This window comes from Nelusetta ayraudi, unplaced genomic scaffold, assembly GCF_046127955.1.
Source record: "Nelusetta ayraudi isolate G7.1 ecotype Tasmania unplaced genomic scaffold, CSIRO-AGI_Nayr_v1 ptg000006l, whole genome shotgun sequence".
NCBI lineage: Eukaryota > Metazoa > Chordata > Actinopteri > Tetraodontiformes > Monacanthidae > Nelusetta > Nelusetta ayraudi.
In genome coordinates, this window is record NW_027466056.1 from 2707410 (window position 1) to 2732254 (window position 24845).

General features: G+C 45.3%; 1 protein-coding gene across 2 annotated transcripts; it reads left to right on the top strand.

Annotated features, from left to right (window-relative positions):
• The first annotated feature begins 2596 nt into the window (after positions 1-2596).
• LOC142881017 (SH3 domain-binding protein 4-A-like) lies at positions 2597-24845 on the top strand. 2 transcript variants are annotated; one of them, XM_076015059.1, is made up of 5 exons: positions 2597-4161; positions 10224-10393; positions 12229-14573; positions 22578-22826; positions 23038-23169. In XM_076015059.1, the coding sequence occupies exons 2-4, from the start codon at positions 10267-10269 to the stop codon at positions 22797-22799; spliced, it is 2694 nt and encodes an 897-aa protein (XP_075871174.1). In that variant the 5' UTR covers positions 2597-4161; positions 10224-10266; the 3' UTR covers positions 22800-22826; positions 23038-23169. The 2 variants fall into 2 exon arrangements, with proteins under 2 accessions (XP_075871174.1, XP_075871166.1); XM_076015051.1 differs by having other exon boundaries at positions 2599-4161; positions 22578-22766; positions 23038-24845.

Here is a 24845-nt window from a genome sequence, read left to right on the forward strand (position 1 = left end):
AAGATACGGCCGTTTAATCCGCCACTGCCACTGCAGGAAATGATGAATAAGTAATTTCCTGCAAACAGGTTGCATGGCCTCCAGAGGGGGCCGTCGTGGCAAAGCGGACAGATGGAGGCGAGAGAGGGAGGAAATGACGGGAGCAAAGGAAAAGCCAGATAATGCTGGTGAAGATGGAGAAGAAGAAAATGGCCTGAAACATTCCAGCCTTTTGCTGCAGAACCACAGTGCTACACTCTTTAAAATGTTTTGTTTTTTAAATATTCAATATTTTTCCCGTTTATAGAGGATGATTCTGCACCTCGTCCCACAAACTCAGCGCTCTATCGTCTGTGTAGTTAACAAAAAAAAACTTTTCTCAGGTTTACAATTCCCATCGCTCCTTTGCCAGGTTAACTGCCCCTTATCCCTCTGCTTTTATCTGCAGAGGAGGTGCAAGGCTTTTGCTTCGGCTTTTTTTTCTTTCCATCTTGGCTCAAATTCCCAGGAATTCCTGCATTTGCATTTAGGCCGTGTCTGAAAAAAAGAAGGAAAAAAACAGCAGAATTCCTGCTTGCTCAGCCCAGAACCGACCTGACTGACAAGTGAAGGCTGGCGTTATTCTGATGCAAAGCGAGGCGTGGTGATAGCGAAGACCCTCCCCGTCCGCTCACCCTCCTGATTAAAGGGCTGTGAATAGAAGCCTCCTTTTCAGATCCCACCACTTCCATTCATTCCCAGTTGAATAGACGAAGTCGATCCGGAATGAGCCACCGAAGGAGCGCTAAACTTCTGGGGGCAGCAACGGCCGTCGCACTCAACGGAAAACTTTTACCTAATCACTCTTCACGCAGATCCCCCAGCCCACCACCACCCACCCCTTAATGTCTTTTGTGCCAAGTTTCACACCAGACGTCTCGAACCGGGGAGGAGGGGTTTTTAAGAGTTTGTTTCACGTCATGTGACCGATGGGAAGGAGTTGGACGAATTTGCGTGGAAGTGATGTCGACACTTTACAACAATGATTTTTCTTTCTTTTTTTTTTAATTTTCTTTTGATGCTGCTGCTTATTCATACGGAGACATATTCGTTCTTCAATTTTTCGACCTTTAATAAGTATAGCATGCTTTCTATTGTCGAAGCACCCTGGAGTAACAGGAGTACAGAGCTTTACAAGAAGCTTTCAGGGTTCTTGACAGTGTGTGTGTGTGTGTGTGAGAGAAGGAAATCCAGTTTTTGGACAATTCAGACCCTGCTGCTACTGTACGGTTTCAACTCGGTCGGTTCCGGTACATCATTCCATTCATAAAGAGAAGGTGAAGGTGTTCCGTAAGTGCAAAGACGTGAAGGCTGGCGCCATGAACTTGCGCCACTCCTTAAAGGTCCCCAACGATACAGAAAATGAGGTGGTGAAAAAAAAAAGTAACTCTTTAAATTGCTGCTTCAACATCTCACGCCCCTTACCCGCCATCCCCTGTCTCTCACAGAGAGCAGTGCAGAATCCTGCAGTCTTCTAGGGGGGCCCGTGTGAGGCGTTGGAGCTCTACGCCAGTGCCTGGGCTAAATGGGATAAAGTCCTGTGAGTTAATGGCAATAAAGCTCGGCACGTTTGTTTGATGTCAATATTTTGCACGGAGACGCCGCCAGAGCCGCTGCTGTCACCTGATCCTCACCTGATTAAAGTAGGACAAGGCAGTTTAATTACGAGGACTTCCTGCGTTCTCCTCGTCATCTCTCTCTTTCTCTCTCTCTCTCTCTCTCTCTTACTCTCTCTCCAGATGTCGGTCTAATTACCGCCTTTGCTGGAAGTCTCTGCTGCTCCCTCCGGTTCGTCTGAGGGTGTGGGGGGGGAGAGAGAGCGGGAGGCGAGCAAACACGCACCAAGACGCCGCCGAGGTCTGGATCTTACGGAGCACATCAAAGCGGGCTCTGCCGGCTTTGGTCGCCGTTTGTCTGGGTTTTTTTTTTTCTTCTTCTTCACAGAGATGCAACGTTCTCATTTATTTATTTATTTCTCATAAAGGCTCTAATGAGTGGCAGAGCCATCGACAAGTGAAACTTGACCATTGCCGTTGCAGCAAGCGATGCAAATAGACCAGTGAGGTCACGGCGTCACGGCTGACAGCTGATCTTGAAAACGACAACAACTGCTCGGCCCACGCCGAGCCTCCGTCTTTAAGATAATGCTTATTTCAGAGTGCGTGCTGCGGCTTAGACAGATTTACAGAGGCGGGCGTGCAGAGGGAGAACCTGCCGCGGTGAAATTTAATTCCATCGACATCAGCATTTGTGTAATTCTTGGCAGCACTGACTGGCAAGGCGCTTGGAGTCCAGTGAGAAAGAAACACTGTTGTACAAAAGGGACAAGGATCAGTTGCGGACTGGCAGTGGGTGGTGCTTGTGTGTGCGTAAATTGGGTCACCCACTGACTCTAGTGACTCAAATCACCTCTCCACTCATCTCTTTGGTAAGGGCTAAACTCACCTCACTCACATTTTTTAATTCTTCTGTTTCATTTTGGAGGTCGTAATTTATTTTATCCTCTTTTAATTAGATTCTGGACAATCACGTAAACAACAATAGTCTTTTAAATTTGTATGGGCCTTTGTATTTTTGTGGTTTTAATGCATATTGATCTGTTGACCAGCATTCTTTCTAATTCAGGAGTATTTAGACTACACCTTGTATGTGCTGTTCATTAATACACACAGTCCCATCAAAATCAATCAAGCAAGCAATCAATCAATTTCTTTCTCCAAGATAAAAAAAAAGAAAAACAAACACAAAGTAATAAATGAAAAGTAAAAGCAAATGAACCACCTCACAGTGAAGGAAAGAAAAATAATAATTCCAAAACCAAATGAATTGAACAAAACTCAGGGGGGAAAGGGATACATCTCGGTGCTCTGGCTCGTTAATAAGTCCACACGCAGGGTGTAGACTCTGTTTCCAGGCGTTTTGTCTTCCCCGTCGTCGTCTTGTTCCTCCCCTCGGCGGCTGTGCCGCGGCGGTTTGAGTGGGTTTTTGTCAATGAGATGAAAGAGGAAAGGCCTCTCCACCAGATGAAAGCTGTTTTCTCCGCCGCACTGTCGCTGCCGGTGTAAATGATCCCAGTGTACTCCCACACATGCACCTCTTTGTGCGCTTTTCTCAAGTGCCTCCGCCGCCATTTATATCTGCACCAGGTACTGCACATCGACACAGGAGATGTTCCGCGACAGCGCCTCCCACTTTGTGTCGGAGCGCAGCGTTGCTAATGGTCCACGTCGGTCGCAGAGGGATTTTAGCTTGACAAAACCATTTATTTACCGACCAATGGTCCATGGCTCATTAGCCAAGAATATACTAGCAAACTACCCTTGAAGTTTCACTGCCTGCCTCATTTGAGAACAAAAAAAATTCAATCGATTTCAGTCATCTTGGCTGTGGAAACTGAAGCAGCAAGGTAAGAGAACATTTTAGACTTTTCCTTTCAAATGTATACGTTTTTAATCAATCCCAACTTTTGTGACATGAACTCGCTGAAGTCTTAAAAATATTATTAAAGTGTTTTACATAGGAAAGAGTAGATAATGAATCCACCTGCAGTATATAATTATGCTAGCAATTGTAGCTAGCTTGAAAATTGTATTACAGATTTCTGTAAACGTGAATAGATGATGACTACATTTACAATATTTAATTTTGCTGGCAATTGTTGCTCGCTTTAAAACTGTTACAAATTTCTACCGAGGTGAGTAGATAGACTCTGCCTGCAATGTTTAGTTAAATGTACCTTTAATTGCCTAAAAATAACGGCTTTGCATTTAAGATATATTAATTACGTGACTGAACACTGGATTTTAAGGCAGTCCCAATTAAAAATTCGCACTCAATGCCCCACCTCCTTCTGACGTCAGCGCTCCTCCTCCCGCTCAGCGGCTCCTCTCCAGTACTCCGGCAGACCGGAGCAACGACGGACAGCGATCCGCTGCGTTTGGGAACCGTGTCGCGGCTCAAACTTCTCTATCACGGGGGACAACATTACATTTCACCGCCGTCGCGTCGGCTCGTTCTTGCGCCGTCATTTCCCCTCTTCCTTGCAACCTGCAAGTCAAACGTGCCGCAGACGAGGCGAGGAGCAGGAGGGAGAAAAGACGGAGAGAATCTCCATCAGCTCCGCGCGGGGCTTCCGGCCGGCAGGTCAGTTCACTTTATCATCGCGTTTTAAATCGGATTTGCTCTCGCTTTTCGCGTGGACACGTTCTGTGCTTATACTTTATTTATTTATTTATTTCATTTATTTATTGCACTCATTCCCATGTGTGTGCACGCGGGGAGGGATTCGGCTTCCATCCGCATAAAGCGTCTCCACAGTGATGTCGGGTTCTAGACCCCTCTCGGGTTTTCCCACTGCTGGCGTGCGGTGGCCGGCGTGCCTGGCAAAACAGACCATTCGCTTCTCCTGTAGCTTTGTTGACCAGTCATATCTCTGTATTATAACGGTCACCTAATCATTCTGTAATGATCTTTTTTGGTGTTGTGTTGGTGATCTATCTATCTATCTATCTATCTATCTATCTATCTATCTATCTCAGGCTCTTATTATTTTATTGTTGTGTGTTGTTGTGATGTGACTCTGTGGGCCCAGTACAGTCAGCCTTGTTGCTATTTTTAGTCGGATCGGGATGCACTCAGGAATCTCCCCTTGAATGATTGAAATATGCTTGTCTGTGTTATATAGTTCAAATACCGCCCCCATCTCCCTCAAAAAAAAAAAAAAATCTACACACAGGCAGTATTTGTTGTCACGTGATGTTGGCCTTGAGTAACCCCCCACCCTCCTCCACCTCATCCTCTACCCCTCCGGCCAATAAGGTCATCTGATAAGCTGAAAATCCTTCCCTTAGTACCTCTATCAGGCTGGAGAACACACACACACGCGGCATGCCATACCCAGGAGTCATCAGACTATTTAATTAAATGGAGCCAGCTTTTGTGTGTGTGTGTTTTGGGGTTTTTCCGACCTCTTCCTTGTCGCTACCCTCTCATCACTTTCATTTCTCTCCTCCTCATTCTTTTCATCTCTCTCATCTTCATCTTTTTCTCTCCTCCTCCTCTTGGGGAGGAAGGGCAGCGTGAGTGGAAAGCCCCCCCCGCTCACACTGCCCTTCCTCCCAAGTTTTTGTTCTTTTTTTCCGCTCCCCCCTCCACACCAGAACTCCGTCCTCTCCGGTTTCCATTCTTTCTTGCCATCTTGCCATCTTTACATCTTCTTGTCTTCCTGCCCATATTTCCTCCCCTCTTTTTATTTCTCCTGTTTAAACTCTTAACCTCTTGTCTTCTTTTCTTGCTCACACACACACACACACACACACACACACACAGTCCACCTGTCAGCCTAACCTCACGGCTAAGCCTGCATCGCTTCTTCACACTGCAAAGGCATGCCCCATTTTGTAATTAATGACCCGTCAACGCGACACGTACACACACACACACACACGCGTGCACACACACTCACACACCTACACACACACACACACACACACACACACACACACACACACAAGTAATTGTTGCTGTATCACCAAAAAAAAGTACTGCAAGTTATTTTACAAAGTTCTAGTGTTGTATTTTTCGCTTTTTGCCTTAACCTTCCAATTCTCCACCAAAACGCTCATTTAGGACATTTATTCATCATAGTTAGCACTCATCACTTCTTAACTGGTGACACTAATGAATATGTAATAATAATTACGTAAAATTCCACCCCAACTGTCTGCAACTAGCGTCAGACTTTGACAGGCGAGGCAGCGCAATGATGTAAAACCCTCCCTGTCGACTCATTAGAACCCTGAAAATCTCGGAAAACCAAGTTGCATCAGTCGTAACGATGTAGAGATGCGCTGCCGTGTGGCCCTACATTAATCAGCGTTATTGCCTCATCGCTTTTAAAACCCTCTGTCGCAATTAGAAAACAGCAGATAATGTGCCGGTGAGTCGTAGAATTTATAGCGTTAATATGTTTTTTCCCGCAGCTCCAGAGGACGGCAGCCTCCATCTGTTGATTCCTCACAGCAGTCGGAGATGTCAGTGGGAAACGATGGTGCCCAAATGCGGCTAATGCCAGTTAGCCTGAGGTTGAACCCACTCGCCCCGTCCCCGGTGGCCTCATTCACCTGGACAATCCTACCATACGCAGTGAGGAGTGTGCGGCTTTTACAGCTGCCCTGTTATGCTCTTGACTTCGCTGCCAAGTTCCAGAAATTCTCCCTCAGATTCACTCTGCAGGTCTGCAGAGTACAAGATAAAAACTCCAAATGTGTACTAAAGCTGCAGCAGGACGTTAAGAATCCCCTCGCAGGGGTGAATTAACCTCTGTGCCTGCAGAAACATGACAGTCATCAGCTCCTCTCCCTCTACCTCCCAGCCCAGTGCTTTATGTCGGTGTGAGGCTTCAGGCCTTTTGTGCGCTTTGTGGCTTTAGTTTTTAGTTGTTGTTTTTTTTTTTTTTTTAGTTGACGGTAAAACACAATCCTGGAGGGTTGCGCAGTACTTAATTATTTTAAAGCACGTTTCCCTCCCTTTGGCAGCGTTTTAATGAGTCTTACTACTGGGAATTGATTTTCTTTCAGAGCACAAATAAAAGTGAAATTGATTTCGAAAACAACTTTTTTTAATAGCCAAACGCTGCATGTCTGTCATGACTGCAGGACTGGTAGAGCTGAAAGCACTCTAGCATTTATATCGGACCTGTGTATGATGTCTAACTTGTATGACTTAATCGAAACAAATGTTGCTCTGTACTGAGCTCGAGACCTTCACGCCCCAAATTCAATAAAATGCCAAAGCTAATTACTGAAATTAGGACAAACGTGAACATTTTCGTCTTTTCAGACAATCAATTGGACAATTCCGGTTGCAGAGAATTCCATAGAAACTTCTGTTCTAAAGATAACAGTAAACATTTCAATATTTCAGTCACGTCAACAGTGCTGAGGCTGCCTCACCATATTAGCACGTGTGGAACTGTCACACTAGTGATGTTTTAAACAAACTGTAAAGCAGCTCAACCTGTGCTGATTAAGCAGATCTCTCCACTTCATTTAATCCTGAGTTAAGAGATCTTTAGTCTCCCTTTAGCTTCCTTCTGGGGGATTAAGCCCTGTTTGGATTCCTTTGCAGGAAACTCAACAGCGGCTTGAATTTGAATATTGCATTCCTCGGGCTTTAAGGTCCGACAGTGTGTGTTTTGTCCGGACGGCCCATGCCACCATTGCCGCTGCCTCATTCGGACTAATCGGTTCATTTCCAGCAGCTGCGATGGAGAGAAACAATAGAAATCCCTCCACTAGCGCAGGGCCTCGGCACGCTGGTTATTACGGCAGCGTCCACGCGGGGATTTGAGGCGGTTGACTTTCTCTTGCTAATTAAACTCCCGATCTCCCCGGTGAGCTCACCACTCCTCGCCTCTGTCAGCCCCTGACTGGAATGACTTCATAACGCCCGGTTCACACTGGCCGCAGAAGCGCCGCACGCTTCCATTCGGCACCCATGTTAATCAATGTGGTGGTTCACACCAGACGCGAACAGGCGCGCGGCTCGCGCCATGCATTTGTCGTTTCGGCGTCTGCCCTGTTTTGTGCGCGAGCCGCGAGCGATCCTCGTCAATAGTACAGGAAGTCGCAAAAAAAAAACAAACGAATTTTCAAAATAAACTAATTTCAAAATAAAAACCGAATGACAAATTCGATCATATTTGTATGTTATATTTGTCAGTACATTGTATCAGAGTGTGAGAGAGATTAAACAAAAACACACGCACACACACGCACACACACACACACACATGATGAAGCCCTAAGCCCTGCAGCAGTTTCCTACCTGAAACTTTCTTTCTTAGCTTTTCCTACTATTTGTGCACTACACGACTTTCTCTGCTGAACCAGATGTAAAACTAGAGTTCAGTTCCCCAGATGCTGCTCTCTTTAAAATATCATGCACTCAGTCGAAAAAGAAATAGGGTGTCCTGCAGTTCAACGTGGACTTGTTTGACTTTTCCATTTTTTCAAAAATATTTTTCATGCTCGGTCTTGACCCTGCTGCAGCAAGGGTGCATCCTTTGGCCACTTTTATCCCCATCAGTACTGTCTGAGCGCCTCCTCCCATTGCATTTAGCCGACGACACCGTCTTTGTCTGTCAGTCAGTTATTGATCGCCACCCTCCAGCACTCGCACTGGAGCTGGAGGTTTTTTTTTTATCGACAGGGACATTAAGGGAGAGGGTGCAGGCAGGGGAGTGAGGGGGATGGATTGCCACCTCGAGGGAGCTGGACTGACTTTCAGCGTCGGCTCCCAGGTGAACAGATGCAGCTGTTAAACAAGCATCCGCTCCTCTATCCAACGCTCCATGCTTTGCATCCCAAAGTGCACCTCTGCTGCACAGCGGAAGTTCTCAGAGGAAACCAAAGACTATGCAAATCATTTATCTACATGCTTGTGTTCGATGGTTTCCTTCTTACTCGGCGTGGTGCAGCTGCAATATATCTATATACATTTAAAGCAACCAAGCTTTGCATTACTGTCAACAACACTGCCCAAACCTGTTTAAAAAGACAACTTTCACATTTCCCGGGTGGAGAATCTCCAGCAGGTTATGGCTGTTGCTTTTGTCAAGAGCTCCACATTTTATGAAGTAGATTGAATAAAAAGCATTGCAGCAGTTAGGCACGGAGCGCCCGTTGATGTTTCACTTTCCCAGGTTTCTGTATTTAACGCGCCCACGTCCTCGGGGGCGATGAGCGCTCCTCTTTATTTCCACGACTTTGTTTTCCCCTTTATTTCCTCGTACAGCTGGCGCCCTAACCCAATTTCTTCCTCTTCAGAACACTTTTTTTTACACGACGCACTTGATAAAAATAAAGTTGCAAGCCAGAGACAAACTCGTCAAGACTCTCTTTCCACCTCGGTTGGTTTCCAGAGATTTCTTGTCCCGCTTTGCACTCTTTAACAACCAGTCATTGTACCTTCTCGGCTTTATTGTCCACAATGAACATATCTGCTGTGTTTGACCTTAAGCTTGACTGTGTAAACGAAAAAAATGAAGTGCACGGAATTAAATGAAAACCGTCTGATAGGAAAAGGTACCAGCCTGTGGACATTGTCCATGTCAGAGTTCGGAAGGAATATAAGCCTAACTCAACCGCTGTTGCCCTGCAGTGGTTCTCTGTGATTTGGTGGTAATAGTCGTATGTCAAGAGTTGCACAAGGCAGCTTTCTTTCTGGGTTTAGTGATTTTGAGGTCACTTTCATGAAAAATAGAAAATGTTGGTCAGTAGAAATCAGTGTCTGTTACGGATTGTTAGCCTTCTTTTAGGAGGAAGTAACTCAGGAAGAAATGTTCACAGCCCACTGAAGCATTTGAATGTCTTTGCTGTTTTAGCACTGAGAATTTGTTTAGTGCAAGACCTGACTATAACTTTAACCTTAAAGATGTGGAGTGGATTGATGCTGCAGTGCAGTATTTATTTTATTTTATTTTAGGGAAAAACACCTGCGTTGGAACCAAACTCGTCAGTGTTGGTTCCGCAATCATTAAAACTCTAATGAAGATAATCAGAGAGAAGGCTTTAGCACGGCCGCTGTTACAGCTTGCGTTGCTTTAATCTGATTAGAATGGCGACACCAGTGTGTGAATGCAAAAGCTGCCGCCGGCTCGCCACATGTATCTGGTGACTACTGAATGGAAGGGCGGGGTAACTTGTGGCAAAATAATTTCTGGGTCCGTCCTTAATCAGATTGCCCCTGTCTGACGGCTGCATGTTTTGCACACAAATTGAGCTGTAGCTCAGATCCAACGTGGAAATATTTACATCTGTGCTGTAGATCAAGTGCTATGCAGTATTACTGCAGTAGTGTAACTTGTTTCAGATGATCTTTGCTTCCTGGTTGTTCTCTCTCCTCAAATGTAAATCTCTGGCTGGCCTTCTCTTGCAATTCAGTCCTCGTGGTCTTTGCATTGATTAGGAAAACTCCTACCTGGCCTAGTCATTTTTATCCACCAGCACATCCATTATCAATGCAGTGATATTTGTCCAACCTTATTTTCTGCTGCGGCGATGGCATTGAACTTTGCAACCCTGAAATAACTGGTGATCTAGAAAATTAAGCGTCAACTTCCATTTCCAGCACGCACAAGCTCGAGCGAAACAACTGCTGATGCTGGCTCCCAGGCTGAAATCTCTTCTTTCTTTCTCATCCAGATGGGAAGCTGCCAATGAGTGAATGCAAAGATAAGAACCGGCCATGGCTGCCCACCGAATCATACGAGTGACCAACAACAACCACATCCTGCCTCGCTGCAAGTCTGAGGGAACGCTCATTGACTTGAGCGAAGGAACGCTGCCTGGGGCCGGTCTGAGCGATGTCAAAGGTCAGGCCTCACCTTGTTTACATCGATTGAACAAAATTTGTTTTACGGAATTGACAAGACTCTGTTAAAGTGATCAAGTTCCCAAGTTGAAACAAAATCTCCACAGATCTGAGGTATTAGCTGTTTTTTATGTTGTGCTTTTTATCTTTTTGCACTTTAAATTATTCAGTCATGTTTAGGGTTGGGCATCGAGCATCGAGCATCGACTGGAACCGGTTCTATGGTTCTGATGCTCCCGGAATCGTTCAAATGTTTAAGTTTCGATTCCTGGGGGAGGGGCAAACGCAGAGCAGTGTGCAAGTAGGGAGCGATGGAAAGTGTGCGCCGGCGCTCCAAGGTTTGTCTTCACTTTACAAAAGAAAATGATAAAGCAGCTAAATGCACGACCTGCAAAATGGTTATTTCGTGCAAAGGAGAGTGCACGACTAACATGATCAAGCCCAGCGGGGTGTCACCCCCGTTCACCGCTGCGTGTCTGCTGACGTCATCGCACTGAGATCGCATGATGAAGTGCTACAGAATTCAAGAGTCCGGCGCTTTACTGCGTTGACTCCGCCCACGGTCTCGTGAACCAGGGGCCAATGAGGACACAATCGAACCGTGGCGAGGCGAGGCTATGAGAACACGCCCTTAGTTGTTGGCTACTTTTGGCTGTAGTGGAACGATGACGTCGTTCACGCCAGACTTGAAGCGGCGCGCACCTCCGCGGCCGTTTCCCGCCGAGCGATTGTTTCGGCGTCTGGTCCATTTTGTGCGCGAGCAGCGGGTGAAACAGCCAGAGGACAATGAACAATTATCGAGCGCTCATGGAACGTGATCGAAAACTTTTGCATCAGTGCTTGATATACGCCGCGACTGGCGCGATATTATGATTTAGCGCACGTGACGCGCAACGTCACCCCGTGCGGCAGGTAAAAAAGGTGGTGTTGTCCCGGGTGTCCCAATTCCATCGCAAGCCGATCGGTGCGGAGCCGATTATCACCCGGGTCGCTTGCCGGGTTGTTTGACCCGTTATGTCGCGCAACAGCGCGGCTCGGTGAGCAGATTCCACTGCCACCAAATGCTGATTAGTAACTGCGGTCAAGCCAGCCAACAGTTCGGCAAAAGAGTTAGCGGGACATCACCACGTTTTTTGGCCAGTGGAATTAGGGCGAGAAGAAGCTGTATAAGATTTAAATTAAAGTTCATAGACTTGATAAATCTAATGTGAGAAATTCAAAGTAAAGTTCATAAAAGTTTATAAATTTAAAATTAATCAAGAAAGAACTTTTTGACCCTGCCTCTTAAAAAGAATCGAATCGAGAATCGCTCAGAATCAGAATCAAAGAAGGAATCGAAACTGGAATCGGAATCGTTCAAATTCAAACGATGCCCAACCCTAGTCATGTTGCTTCAAAAAAAAAAAAAAAAAAAAAAAATCACCATTACTCTTTTGTGGCTTTTTCACTTGACTTGTTGCGCTTGATCTTAGCCATGTTTGCATGCTCCATATATTCTAATGAGGGGACCTAAAAATAGTAAATTATCTTGTAAATTATGCATTGCGTCTTCTCATACATTTACATACTTATTCATTCATTAATTTTCCATACCCGCTTTTTCCTGTTACATACTTATTGTTTTTCCCAGTCTGTTTAGCATCCATGACCGTTTTCAGGCAGTTTAAAAAAAAAGAAAACCCTATTGTCCCTCCAGTAGTGCCTTCATCTTATTAGTGGGACTCATCCTAAATAACTTGTTTGATTAGCCACAAGGCACCAGACGTTGCAGACTGCTGTAATGTTTTTCAGTCAAGCCAAAATGGCGATTTTGTCTAATATTTGTGTCCTTGGCAGTGCCTTCTCCGAGTGCCTTACGGTTGGACACTTCAGCCTCCTATGGAGCTGCCCAGGAAGTTGTTGCCATCAAGGATTATTGCCCCAGCAGCTTCACCACACTGAAGTTCTCCAAAGGCGATCGCCTCTATGTGCTGGACACGTCTGGTGGAGAATGGTGGTACGCCCACAACAACACAGAGATGGGCTACATTCCGGCTGCCTACGTCCAGCCTGTGAACTTTAGGAACTCTTCGCTCAGTGACAGTGGTATGATTGACAGTCTTGGAGATGCGTACGAGGAAGGGTCCAAGGAGTTTGGAGGCTTGGGAGAGTGGACAGGGGTGACCCTCAAGCCTGCCCCAATTGGCAACAGCAGCCCCATTTCTGCGAACCCTTTTACCGGTCAAAACTGCAATGACACAGGCGCAAAAACCTCAGCAGACCTTATTTTCTTTGATGCACTTGAATCTCCTTCATCTTACTCTGACTTTAACACTAGTACAGTCATGATGAATGGTTTCAGCAGCTGCCATGTTAACAGCATCAACCCCACCAGCCCAAGCCAAGAGGTTTTACCTAACCTTCATAGGGATAACCCATTTTTTAGGAGTAAGCGTTCCCACAGTCTTTCTGAACTGTCAGTCCTGCAGGCACAGTCAAATCCAACCCTGCCTTCTTCAGGATTCTTCACAGGTTTGAAAGCTCCACTGCCTGAGCACTTCCAGAGTAGGGAGGACTTCAGGACTGCCTGGTTGAACCACAGAAAGCTAGCAAGGTCCTGCCATGACCTTGACTCACTGGGCCAGAGTCCAGGATGGGGTCAGACGCAGCCGGTGGAGACAAACATTGTATGCCGATTGGACAGTAACGGTGGTGTTGTTCAGCTACCTGACACCAACATTAGCGCCCACATCCCTGACGGCCACATCAGTCATGGGGACCACCAGCAGATCTCAATGAAGGCTTTACTTGATCCTCCCCTGGAGCTCAACAACGACCGCTGCACTGCTGTCAGCCCTGTTGTGGAGATCAAGCTCAGCAACATGGAGACCAAGTCCTTCATCACATTGGAGATGAAGGTATCAGTATCCGTCAAGAAAGAGAGTCGTCACTGTGCAGAGGTGCTTTGCGTTCGAAGTGACTGCAAGGAAGGACCATACACGCCCATCCCCAATGCTTACATCTACAAGGACACAGTACAGGTGCAGTTGGATTGTCTAGAACCTTGCATGTATGTGGCTGTTGTTGTGCAGTCGCAGTACATTAACCACAACACAACTGTTTGGGACTGTGTGCACAGAAAAGTAACTTTGGGGGTCTATGGTCCAAAGCACATTCACCCCTCATTCAAGACAGTCGTGGCAATGTTTGGCCATGAGTGTGCACCCAAGACCTTGTTGGTGAGCGAGGTGGGCCGGCAAACCAGTTCCAATCCGCCTGTGGCCCTCCAGCTGTGGGGGAAGCACCAGTTCTTGTTGGGGTTCCCCCAGGACCTCCAGGTGGGCTTGTACTCTAACATGTCCAACTACCAGGTGAAGGCCAATGAGGGTGCCGGGGTCATTCGGGGCTTCCAGGTCAAGCTGGGTAAAGTCAGCAGGTTACTGTACATGATCACCTCGCACAACCCCAACAGCATCTCAGACTTCACTTTGAGGGTCCAGGTCAAAGACGCCCTGGACTGTATCCTCACCCAATTCTGTGTCCAGACCCCGCAGCCTCCGCCAAAAGCCGGAGCGAGGATAACGGGCCAGCGGAGGTTCCTAAAAAAGAAGGAAGTGGATAAGATTGTCCTCTCACCATTGGCTGTTACTTCCAAATACCCAAAGTTTCAGGACCGTTGCATTACCAACCTTAAATTTGGCAAGTTGATCAAAACAGTGATCAGGCAGCACAAGAGCACTTACCTGTTGGAGTACAAAAAGGGTGATGTCATAGCATTGCTCAGTGAGGAGAAGATCAAACTCCGAGGGCAACTGCGGACCAAGGAGTGGTACATTGGATACTATCAAGGGAAGATTGGACTCGTACATGCCAAGAATGTTTTAGTGCTAGGGAAGGTCAAGCCCATTTATTGGTGTGGGCCAGACTTAACAACAGTAATCCTACTGGAGCAGATCCTCAAGCCTTGCAAATTCCTAACATACATTTATGCCACAGTGAGGACAGTTTTGATGGAGAACGTTGGCAACTGGAGAGCGTTTGCCGACGCGCTGGGTTATGGGAACTTGCCGCTGACTTACTTTTGTCGGACTGAGCTGGACAACGAGCCAGAAAAGGTTGCATCTGTACTGGAGAAGCTGAAAGAAGAGTGTATCAACCTGGACAGCAAAGAGAGGAAGTCCTTTCAGAGGGAACTGATGATGGTAAGATCAAGACTTTAAAATATTTTATTCTGCTGCCTTAAAGGTAAAAAAAAAAAAAACTGCCTGTTTTTATTTCCATGGAACTCTGTGTATTGTTTTTTTTTTTTTTAAACCTAATTCTCACCCTGTGTCTCCTGAAATTTGAATGTCAGGAGAGATAAATAAGCTGCAGTAATTTTTCCTATGCAAAATTGCATTTGTGACCTTTGTAGAACACAAAGGCAGATGGGAATCTGGCTTCATTTCCTCATTATGGATTGACGGGCCCAAAAAAAGCAAATATAATGAATAAAATAAATAAATAGAATAGAATTTATCCCCCCCCCCCACCCCACCCCCACCCAAGCCCTTTGCCAGTCCTGCTTCACTTTTTAATATACTGACTGAGCATTTATTTTTATCAGCGTTCTCCAGGTTATTTTTCTGACACTGAAGCCAAAAGCAAAATAAATGAAATTACGTCCTAAACATTTGACCACCAACATAAATTCCATCACTGTGTGGGTCCATAAGCTTGGCCTGAATGTACCGTAAACAATCCGTCCCAAAGTCCAGAGGTGGGAACATTCATCACATAAAAAAGAGAAACAGTGGGTTAGGGGGAAAAAATATCAGCGTGGAAACAGCGTATTAATATTTGCGGCTCAAGCAAAAACAATTCTGTCGACTGGGGGAGCGTGCGGCGTCCTCGCCGTCTCCTTCATCTTTACGCCGGCTGCACCTGGGGGACTACAAAACTGTCCCAAGACGTTTCCCCTTCGCCATATGCCATTATTCAGAAAGTGCTTTAGCAAAGTACATTTTCCAGCCATTACGTGTCCCGGCAGAGTTGATGAAGCGTGCATGCGCTTTTTGTCACAGCTCAGAGCGGCTGGCGGCCCACCGGGGCAGCTGGGAGTTAAAAGCCCTCGCCAAATGGGACCAAGGGAAACTGTGGCTTCAGGTGAAGCCGTTACATTCACCTGAGAATACCTTCCCCTGCCACGTGACCCCACTTTCCGCTCTTATCATTGCCATGGCTAAAGCTGCGAAGGCATGCTTTTATGTTTAATAAAAAATAGGCTTTTATTCTGGCAGGCTACCTTTTAGAGGTATTAAAGTCACCGCGCAGGAAATAGCACCTTGGGTTCTTATCTTGGGACCGGGCTCCATTCGTGACTTTTTCAATGTTTACCCAGAATCAAAGGAGGACGCACTCGGATGTCCTCATTTTGAAGTTTTGAAGCAATTTTATTCCAGAGTTGGAAATGCTTTCATCACCCGGCACGACAGAAAAATACAGTCCAGTTGATCTCTGCGGGTAGATTGGTCTGCATGGATTTGTCGGAGCCTCCGAGAGGGGGAGGATAAAAAAAAAAGAAGGAAAAAAAACGGTTTGACAGCCAATCATAACGTTTCACCCCGAGTTAAAGGGGCCAGATGCCAAAACCTGATGTCTTTTCTGCCGCCTTCTAGCAAGACAGCCGGCCTCGGATTGCATGCCAGATCAAATTTATAGTTGGCTGTCGACACCTGCATCCGACAGCAGCTGTGTTTCTGAGGTAACCTTGTTTCTGTCATCTTCCAATCATGTTTACGGTCCAACAAGACATCAGTTTTAGTAGAGGTGTGTAAACAAAGGGTTAAAATGCTTCCTGGAAATTTACAGAGGGTTTTTCTTTTCTTTTTTTCTTTTCCATGAATCTTTAAGTTCTCGTTCCTCCTGCAGAGAAAGTCAGTTTCCTTTTCTGCTGTTCTTAATGAAATAGGCTCCAGACAGAAGCCCCCAGTCACTCAACCCTGGCCTCGGAGTGTTTTAATTCAATTGTTGCTTAATAAATCTTTGCCATTTTAAGAACCTCAATCCTTGATTAGCAAACCAGTCGTTTTTTTGCAACGTCATGGTAATTGTGAGACTTTTGTCCAGAACGCGGCGAAAACACCCTAATCCGTGCTAATCCTCCGCACGTTCCAAAAAGAGAAAGCCTATGTGGTTTCACAGTGTCAGGTTTGAGACGGTTGTGTTGTTGTGTAGCTTTCCTCGGGGGGACATGTTGAGGGTTAAACGCTGGGTCAGATTGTCCGAATGGGATCAGGCACAGGTGGCATTTATATGAAGAACGTTAGAGCAACATTTGACATTGTGAAGAGGATGTTGTTCACCATCCTCTCTCTGAGGTCCCCAGACTGGGAACAGGAAATTGGGTTTGTGGGAACCAATGGGTAGAATAGGATCTGGGTGCCATAATTTGCCTCAATTTCTTAAGATTAGTGGAATATTTTAATTGAATAATTCAGTCGAAATATCTCCATCCATAAATCTGACCCTCGTGACATTCATCAGTTCAGTATAAAAGATGCAAAAGCATAGATGGAGCAACAGCAGATCATATGTCTTTGAAATATTAAAAGCAGAAGGTAGACGCCGATGCCAGCCTTGCTTTCATGCTAAGCTAGGATAACTATCATCCTGCCTGGACAACCATCGAGCTTAACTGAAGAGGCCCCAAAAAACATTTTTAAATACACATATTTAAAAACATATTAAAATGGTTTCTTACTCAATAAGTCTATTTTGAGTATAAGCTTATTGAAAAGTGCACAAAGTGTAGTAGAAGTCTGGAAAATTGCAGCATAAAAGTCCAATCGGACAATTTTTGCAGATATTTTGCGTTTGGAAATCCACATTTTAAATGCATCTAAATCTGCACTGCTGCTTCAGGTTCGGCTCTCTGTTCCACATCAGCCAACAGGTGTTCTCATGTGTAATGTGAGCAGCCATTGGCAAGAAGGAGCCCACACCCTCTCCCCACCAGCAGCCCACCCCACCACACCACCCCGGGAGGCATCCGACACCGCCCCGGAGGATCTTTTAACTCCATGGCTCAAGTTTCGTGGGGACAAATGAGAGTGAGAGAGCCCGTTGTGTCCTTCGGGGAGGTTGCTCAATAATGGATCGGTGCGGTGAGGGTGGGGCCAACGACTCCTGTAATCGATCGCCATCTAGCAGATTCCCATCGGACGCCACATTAAAAGTGTATCCGAGATGGAAAATTAGAGCAATGGAGCAACGCAAGCTCCTCGGTGGGTGTTTGGATGAACTGCTTTCTGGAAAAAGTGATGTTTTTTTTTTCCTCAGGTTTGCAGAGGCAGAATTAAATTCCTGCCTCCTGCTGTGAAACCTGCGGCACAAAGGAAGCGACTGATCTGTTCCAAGAAAACAACAAAACAAAACAAAAAACGCTGGTATCAACAGCAAAGGCTGCAGTGAGAAATGCTGCGATCTTTTGTAGCAAGCAAATGTTTCTCGACACGGCGCATTTGTTCCCCCATGGCGTCTTAAGGGAAAACTTTTTTTTTTTTTTTTTTTTTCGCTGGCAGGGTTAAGAAAAGTGGCAGTCAAAATTAGGCAATTAGATGTGAAAAACCGAGGTCAAAGATTATAAAGAAATATGGAATTGTCAATTTGTTACCCTTTTTTTTTTTAATTAGCCAACTGGTACTTGCCATCATCCGTGAACTTTGTTAAAGGAAAGATCTGACAGCCCATTAGCATTTTATCCTTAGCTTTCAATGTTTGTCCTTGATAAAATAAAATAAAAATGGACACAAACCCCTTTGTTTGGTTTGCACCTTGTTGTGCCACTATTCAACACAAGGCAAAGCAACAACCAACAAGGACCTCCTGGATGACTGCTGTGGTGACCGCAGGTTAGCTTGTAAGTGTCGCTTCCTGCTTTCATCCCAGCTGAGAACCTGCCTATTGGTTCATGAAATGCTTTAGATGAGATCTTTTCAATCTTTCAGGCCTGAGAACTGGAACGCTTTCAGTTCCTAAGCTCGACTTTGTCTGTGTCTTGTTGCATTATTCATCAAGGTATGTCCGGGAAGGGTCAGTTTCTTGGACTTTCAGATTGTTGGACTTTGTGTTTTAGAAGTTATCTCTCATCTTTGCGGTAGAGGGCTGCAGCTTTTTCTCCGTCCTTTCACTTTTCTCTCTACCTGACAGCTGCTATTCCTCCTCCCTCCCTCCTTTCCTGTCACGGCTGACGGCCGCCACATCCAGCTGTCAGCGCCGTCTGTGCGCCCCGGCGCCAGGGGGCCTCCCCTTCCCCTTACTGCGGGACGCCCTCGTCTCTTGTCGTTTCCTCAACCAGATTTGGTCAGATTCCGAATTTTTGGAGTCATCCAGTTATTTAATTAGGCGGGAGAGGCGGATTAATATAGAAAACTGTGTCTGTGCAGCAACAAAAGCAGGAGAGACGTATGACTCGGAGCTGCTCCCTCCCATCCATATATTAGAAGCCAGGGACTCTATTGTGCATGTTAAAGAAGCGCTCCAGCTGGATGGTCAAACGCACGGCTGACATGGTGTCCTTGAGCAAGTCTGGGTCCCTCTGGCGTCCGCAGGTGTTCACAACCAGCCAGTTATTCCCTCCTGGACTCCCAGTGGAGCCGCCTTGCATTGTTATTAACGTATAACAAAACCTAGCCCAATATTTAGCCCTCTGTTTGAAGCCTACTGGTACAGCATGCCAAAGAATGACAAGCCTTGCTTTAGCTTCCTGCTAAACACTGATGCTTTGTTGGACCTTCAATGAAATGTGTTTTTGGAAGGTGACAAAAACAAAGCAGGTCAGCGGGGCGTAGCTATCAATGAAGCCTTCTCATCCTTACTTTAAAACTCAGACTGCTTCCTGTAGGGTCTACGTGCTGCGGTACATTAACCCCCCAGCCGTGGCAGTGATCACACAAGTTCCTGATTTGCATTTGAACACCTTCGATCCAGACAACAGGCTCCAGTGTTTGTGCGTGTGGGTGTTGTGTTGCGTTGAGTGTGTGTGGGTCTATATTTAGAGCGTTGCGAGGCCTGACTCAGCAGTCAGAGGACAATGCAGGAGGCCAAAGTGCCCGTCAGCCAGGTGGCCCTCGGAGCAGCAGGCGGCTGTTTGTTTTGGGAGAATTCACACCGTGAGACCCGCAGTCTACAGCCTGATTCCACCCTCAAGTCATGGCAGATTTGAAATGTGTTGCAATTTATCCTCCACCCCATCCCCTCAGTAATTAATCTCCAAGTAGAGATAAGTGCCCCCCCCTTTGCTGCCACGTTGTCAATAACTAATAAATGACCATTAAAGGCATTAAAGTTCTTCTGTCACATTGCACTTGATGTAAACTGATTTCGTTGATATATATATATATATATATACATATATGTATATATATATATATATATATATATATATATATATATATATATATATATATATATATACATATATATATATATATATATATATATATATACATATGTGTGTGTATATGTGTATATATGTATATGTGTGTATGTATGTATGTGTACTATATTGCCAAAAAGTATTCCCTCACCTGCCTTGACTCGCATATGAACTTAAGTGACATCCCATTCCTGATCCATAGGGTTCAATATGACGTTGGTCCACCCTTTGCAGCTATAACAGCTTCACCTCTTCTGGGAAGGCTGTCCACAAGGTTGAGGAATGTGTTTATGGGATTTTTTTTACCATTCTTCCAGAAGTGCTTTTGTGAGGTCACACACTGATGTTGGACGAGAAGGCCTGGCTCTCAGTCTCCGCTCTAATTCATCCCAAAGGTGTTCTGTTGGGTTCAGGTCAGGACTCTGTGCAGGCCAGTCAAGTTCATCCACACCAGATGCTGTCATCCATGTCTTTATGGACCTTGCTTTGTTGGAAGAGGAAGGGGCCCGCTCCAAACTGTGCCCACAAAGTCGGGAGCATGGAATTATGCAAAATGTCTTGGTATCCTGAAGCATTCAGAGTTCCTTTCACTGGAACGAAGGAGCCAAGCCCAGCACCTGAAAAACAACCCCACACCATAATCCCCCCTCCACCAAACTTTACACTCGGTACAATGCAGTACAATGTACCGTTCTCCTGGCAACCTCCAAACCCAGACTCGTCCATCAGATTGCCAGATGGAGAAGCGTGATTCGTCACTCCAGAGAACGCGTCTCCACTGCTCTAGAGTCCAGTGGCGGCGTACTTTACACCACTGCATCCGGCGCTTTGCATTGCACTTGGTGATGTATGGCTTGGATGCAGCTGCTCTGCCATGGAAACCCATTCCATGAAGCTCTCTGCGTACTATACTTGGGCTAATCTGAAGGCCACATGAAGTCTGGAGCTCTGCAGCGATCGACTGTGCAGAAAGTGGGCGACCTCTTCGCACTATGCGTCTGAACATCTGCTGACCCCTCTCTGTCAGTTTACGTGGCCTACCACTTCGTGGCTGAGTTGCTGTCGTTCCCAAACACTTCCATGTTCTTATAATACAGCTGACAGTTGACTGTGGAATATTTAGAAGCAAGGAAATTTCATGACTGGATTTGTTGCACGAGTGGCATCCTATGACAGTTCCATGCAGGAAGTCACTGAGCTCCTGAGAGCGACCCATTCTTTCACAAATGTTTGTAAAAGCATTCTGCATGCCTAGGTGCTTGATTTTATACACCTGTGGCCATTTAAGTGATTGGAACGCCTGATTCTGATTATTTGGATGGGTGAGCGAATACTTTTGGCGATACAAATATATACATATATATACACATATATATATATATATATATATATATATACATATATATATATATATATATATATATATATGTATATATAGTTGCTTATCATGCATTCACACGATTGTGACTGAGGGAGTGGATTTGTATGTGTGTGTGTGTGTGTGTGCGCGCGTGCCGTGCCTGTTTCTGCCTGTACGTGTTGCTTTGAATGCTTTGAAGTGGCAGTGACTGACAGGCTTGCGGACCCAAACCACTCCAGCTCCTCCAAATGAAGTCAGCTCTCTTCAGTCGAGAGATTTTTGCCTTTGCTTTAATTTATTCTTTACGCCAGAGAGTCGCTGAGATCTGTGATGTGGTTTTAATAAAAACCTCTCGACCCCTAAAAACGCACTTTTCCTGGGGCTTTGCTCTGGTGGGCGTGGCCTAAAGCCTCGCTCTTGCTTCCGCTGTTTGTCTTCAGCTGTGTTCCCGTGCAGCGCACGAGCGCTATTGGGATTAACTTGGTGCACATTGAAAAGGGTTTGGAATAATTTAAATAAAAACATTATTTAGAAAAGCATTATTTTCAAATACACAAACATTCAAAATACAATTTATTGCAAACATATTATAGAAATTCTGCAGAAATCAAAGTACAGAATTTAAGGAACATCTTGAAATGATAATCCAAGAGTAATTTTCTGCATTGATGTTCTGTTGCTGCTTTGAACGGCACATTTCAGTGACATCTCTGGCAGCTGACTGTGGGAACCAGTGTGTCCCGGCCCAGCTGCCATCTGTTTGATTGGCATCTGCTCTTATTTTGACGGACCTTTGAAACATCTTCCTGTCGGAACTTGCTAACTTTGCCCTCCGGTGTGGATTCCTGTCTGACCGCAGGACGGGACGGCACCTCCCTTTGATGTGGGTGTTTGTGTGGCGTTTGTTCCCATGCACATGCACACACACGTGCACACGCGTCACATTTTTGACAGGACTGGAAAAGGAAAAGAAAAGTACAATATGCTTTTTTTGTGAAGGAAAACACCATCTGGCCTGCTGTGTGTTTGTGTGCATGCCATTGGCTGCTGCTGCTGTTGAACCTCACAATTTTTTCTGCCTCATTTATCAACATCAGCAGCGGTCTGACAGTTTACAGTGTTCTATTAAGATCCTCATACTTAAAGATGCTGTTTTTCCCCACAGAAACAATTAAGAACCAGCGGCTGGAATAGTCGCACATATCTTTTTTTTTGTTTTGTTTTTTCTCAGTTTATTATAAGACTTTCAAACCTCAAAATGGTTTCAATTTTATTTTTTGGTTTTGTATTTATCAATAAATACCGTTTATCAAAATATTTTCTGAGGCAACGTATCGTATCAACAATCTGCTTCCAAAACATCAAAAACGTTTTAAGGTGTTAACAATTCCAGTCTAAATCTCCGATGTATGGTTCGTCCTTGTCCAGGCGCTGTTGAAGATGGACTGCCAGGGTCTGGTGGCCAGACTGGTGCTGGACTTTGTCCTGTTGACCACGGCGGTGGAGGTGGCGTCCCGCTGGAGGGAGCTGGCCGAGAAGCTGGCGCGGGTGTCCCGGCAGCAGATGGAGGCCTACGAAGCTCCGCACCGCGACAAGAACGGCCTCCTGGACAACGAGGTGACCAGAACGATGCCACCAGGGAGTTTTTGAATGGGTGACCCATCAGTGGTGTAGTTTGTGTGAGAAAATCCAGTTTTCATATACTATTCTGACAAGTTCAATTTAAATCAATTTTAATACTAATTCCATGACTTGGTATATGCACCCCACATGTTTACGACTAAAGGAGAGCAAATTTTGGGGGTCCTACCTTTGATTGACTTTGATGTCTTTCTATCTGTAAGTATCCTTCGTAACATCTTCCTTCCTGTCATACCGAACCCTCCAGTGCATGTGGAAGCCGGCCTATGACTTCCTCCTGACCTGGGCCGCCCACGTTGGTGACAGCTACCGTGATGTGATCCAGGAGCTCCACGTGGGCCTGGACAGGATGAGGAACCCCATCACCAAGAGGTGGAAGCACCTGACTGGCACACTCATCCTGGTCAACTGCTTGGACACCCTCCGCGGTGCTGCCTTCTGTCCCGTCGGCTATGGGGATTTTGCAGTATGAACACAATCGCACTCCTCCTGGAAGTGCAAGCACTGGTGTAACAATTATTGCTTTGGGTTTATTCCTTCGCCTTTGGGTCTTTCAAGTTTGACGCTACCGGATTGGTTCTCACGGGGTTTTTACTTTTTTGGGAAAGTCGATGTGAACCTGAAGGATCTGCCTCTTTACATTTTGTCTTTTTGTCTTGAGATTCTCCTGCTTTCCTCCTAATCTCCTCTACCTCATTCTGTCTATATCACTCCGGTCTCAATTTTACGTTGGTCTCCTTTGTGTTTTGTTCTCTACTACTGTGTTTTCTTTCAATCAAGCAGTTTGCGATATGTACACAATCTTTTTAAGGCTAATTTGACCCCAATTCTAATTCACCAACCAACATATCAAATGGTATGTGTTACACTCTTAACAATCCCTGACCAGTCTTATGTGTCTGGCTTACAACATGCCTCCTGGAAGCCAAAGCTTCTATATTGCCCTCTGGTGGCAGGTTACAGTATGGGTTGGACGTATAACTTCAACGTTAGCAGGAGTAAATTTTCCAGTCTTTCGGCTACATTTTTGTGCATTACTAAGATGTCGACACATCCTAGTAACACGTGTTTAATTTCCCTCAAACGTAATAGCCCACAATTATAAAGAATTATGAAGCGCGTTTGTCAGTAGCTTGGCAATAGCTAGCGCTATATACATGGCTGCGTTCAGTCTTTGGCGCATTAAAGGCTCATTGCGGCTCTGTCTTACAAGATGTACTTTATTTTTTTATACATGCAGAACAGCACAGATGCCGTGTTACAAACAGTGTTTTGTTGGATGCTTACCTTGTTTGCCGCTCCTTTCAATAATGGACCCCAATAGAGCTTCATGTTGTCAAGCTAAAACCAAACAAAACTAGCAGAGTACCCTTATCCAAAAGCTAATGCTGTCTAAAATACATATGTATATTTTTTTGGACTTGGATTAACTATCTCATATTTCTGCACATTACCAGATAACCATTAAAATAAAATAATAAAGAAGTATTTGCCATTAATTTCTGCCCAATCTTCCAAAAATCATTGTTGTCCCAACGTTCCAAAAACTTAGGTAATTGTTAGTTTGCGAGGATAAATCTTTATCTTAGTCCTCCCCATGCAAGAAGTTGCAGAAATTCAAACATCTGACTTGAATCTGCAGCCCGTCTTGTCATTTCCAGTTGCATTTCTCGTCAAGAAGCCCTTTTAGATCTCGGCGAGTACGAGCTTCGTGGTGTTACTCGGTTTTCCACATCTGCTGCTCAAGTCTTTGATATTTGTTTCTTTTCTTCTTTTTCTTCTTTTTCTTTTTCTTCTTCTTCTTCTTCTTCTTCTTCTTCTTCTTCTTCTTCTTCTTCTTCTTCTTCCTTTGCGACCTCTTCCGTGTTCTTGTATCCGTTTGGAACCCAGAAGGAAAACATGTGAGCGACTTTATACATTTGTACCGAAACGCCAGTTGAGTGTTGGACAACTTTTTTGTTGGGTTGGGAGCGGCGATGTCACATCACCTGGCGCTGAGTGCTGTTCAGTGTTTCCTGCTCGGTAGGTTTCAATAAAAACTGGACACTGAAAAGA

Coding starts and splice junctions, on each gene's coding strand:
- LOC142881017 (XM_076015051.1), top strand. CDS start 10,267: ATGGCTGCCCACCGAATCATACGAGTGACCAACAACAACCACATCCTG. Junction 10,394..12,228: donor CGGTCTGAGCGATGTCAAAG/GTCAGGCCTCAC, acceptor TGTCCTTGGCAG/TGCCTTCTCCGAGTGCCTTA. Junction 22,767..23,037: donor ACGGCCTCCTGGACAACGAG/GTGACCAGAACG, acceptor CGAACCCTCCAG/TGCATGTGGAAGCCGGCCTA.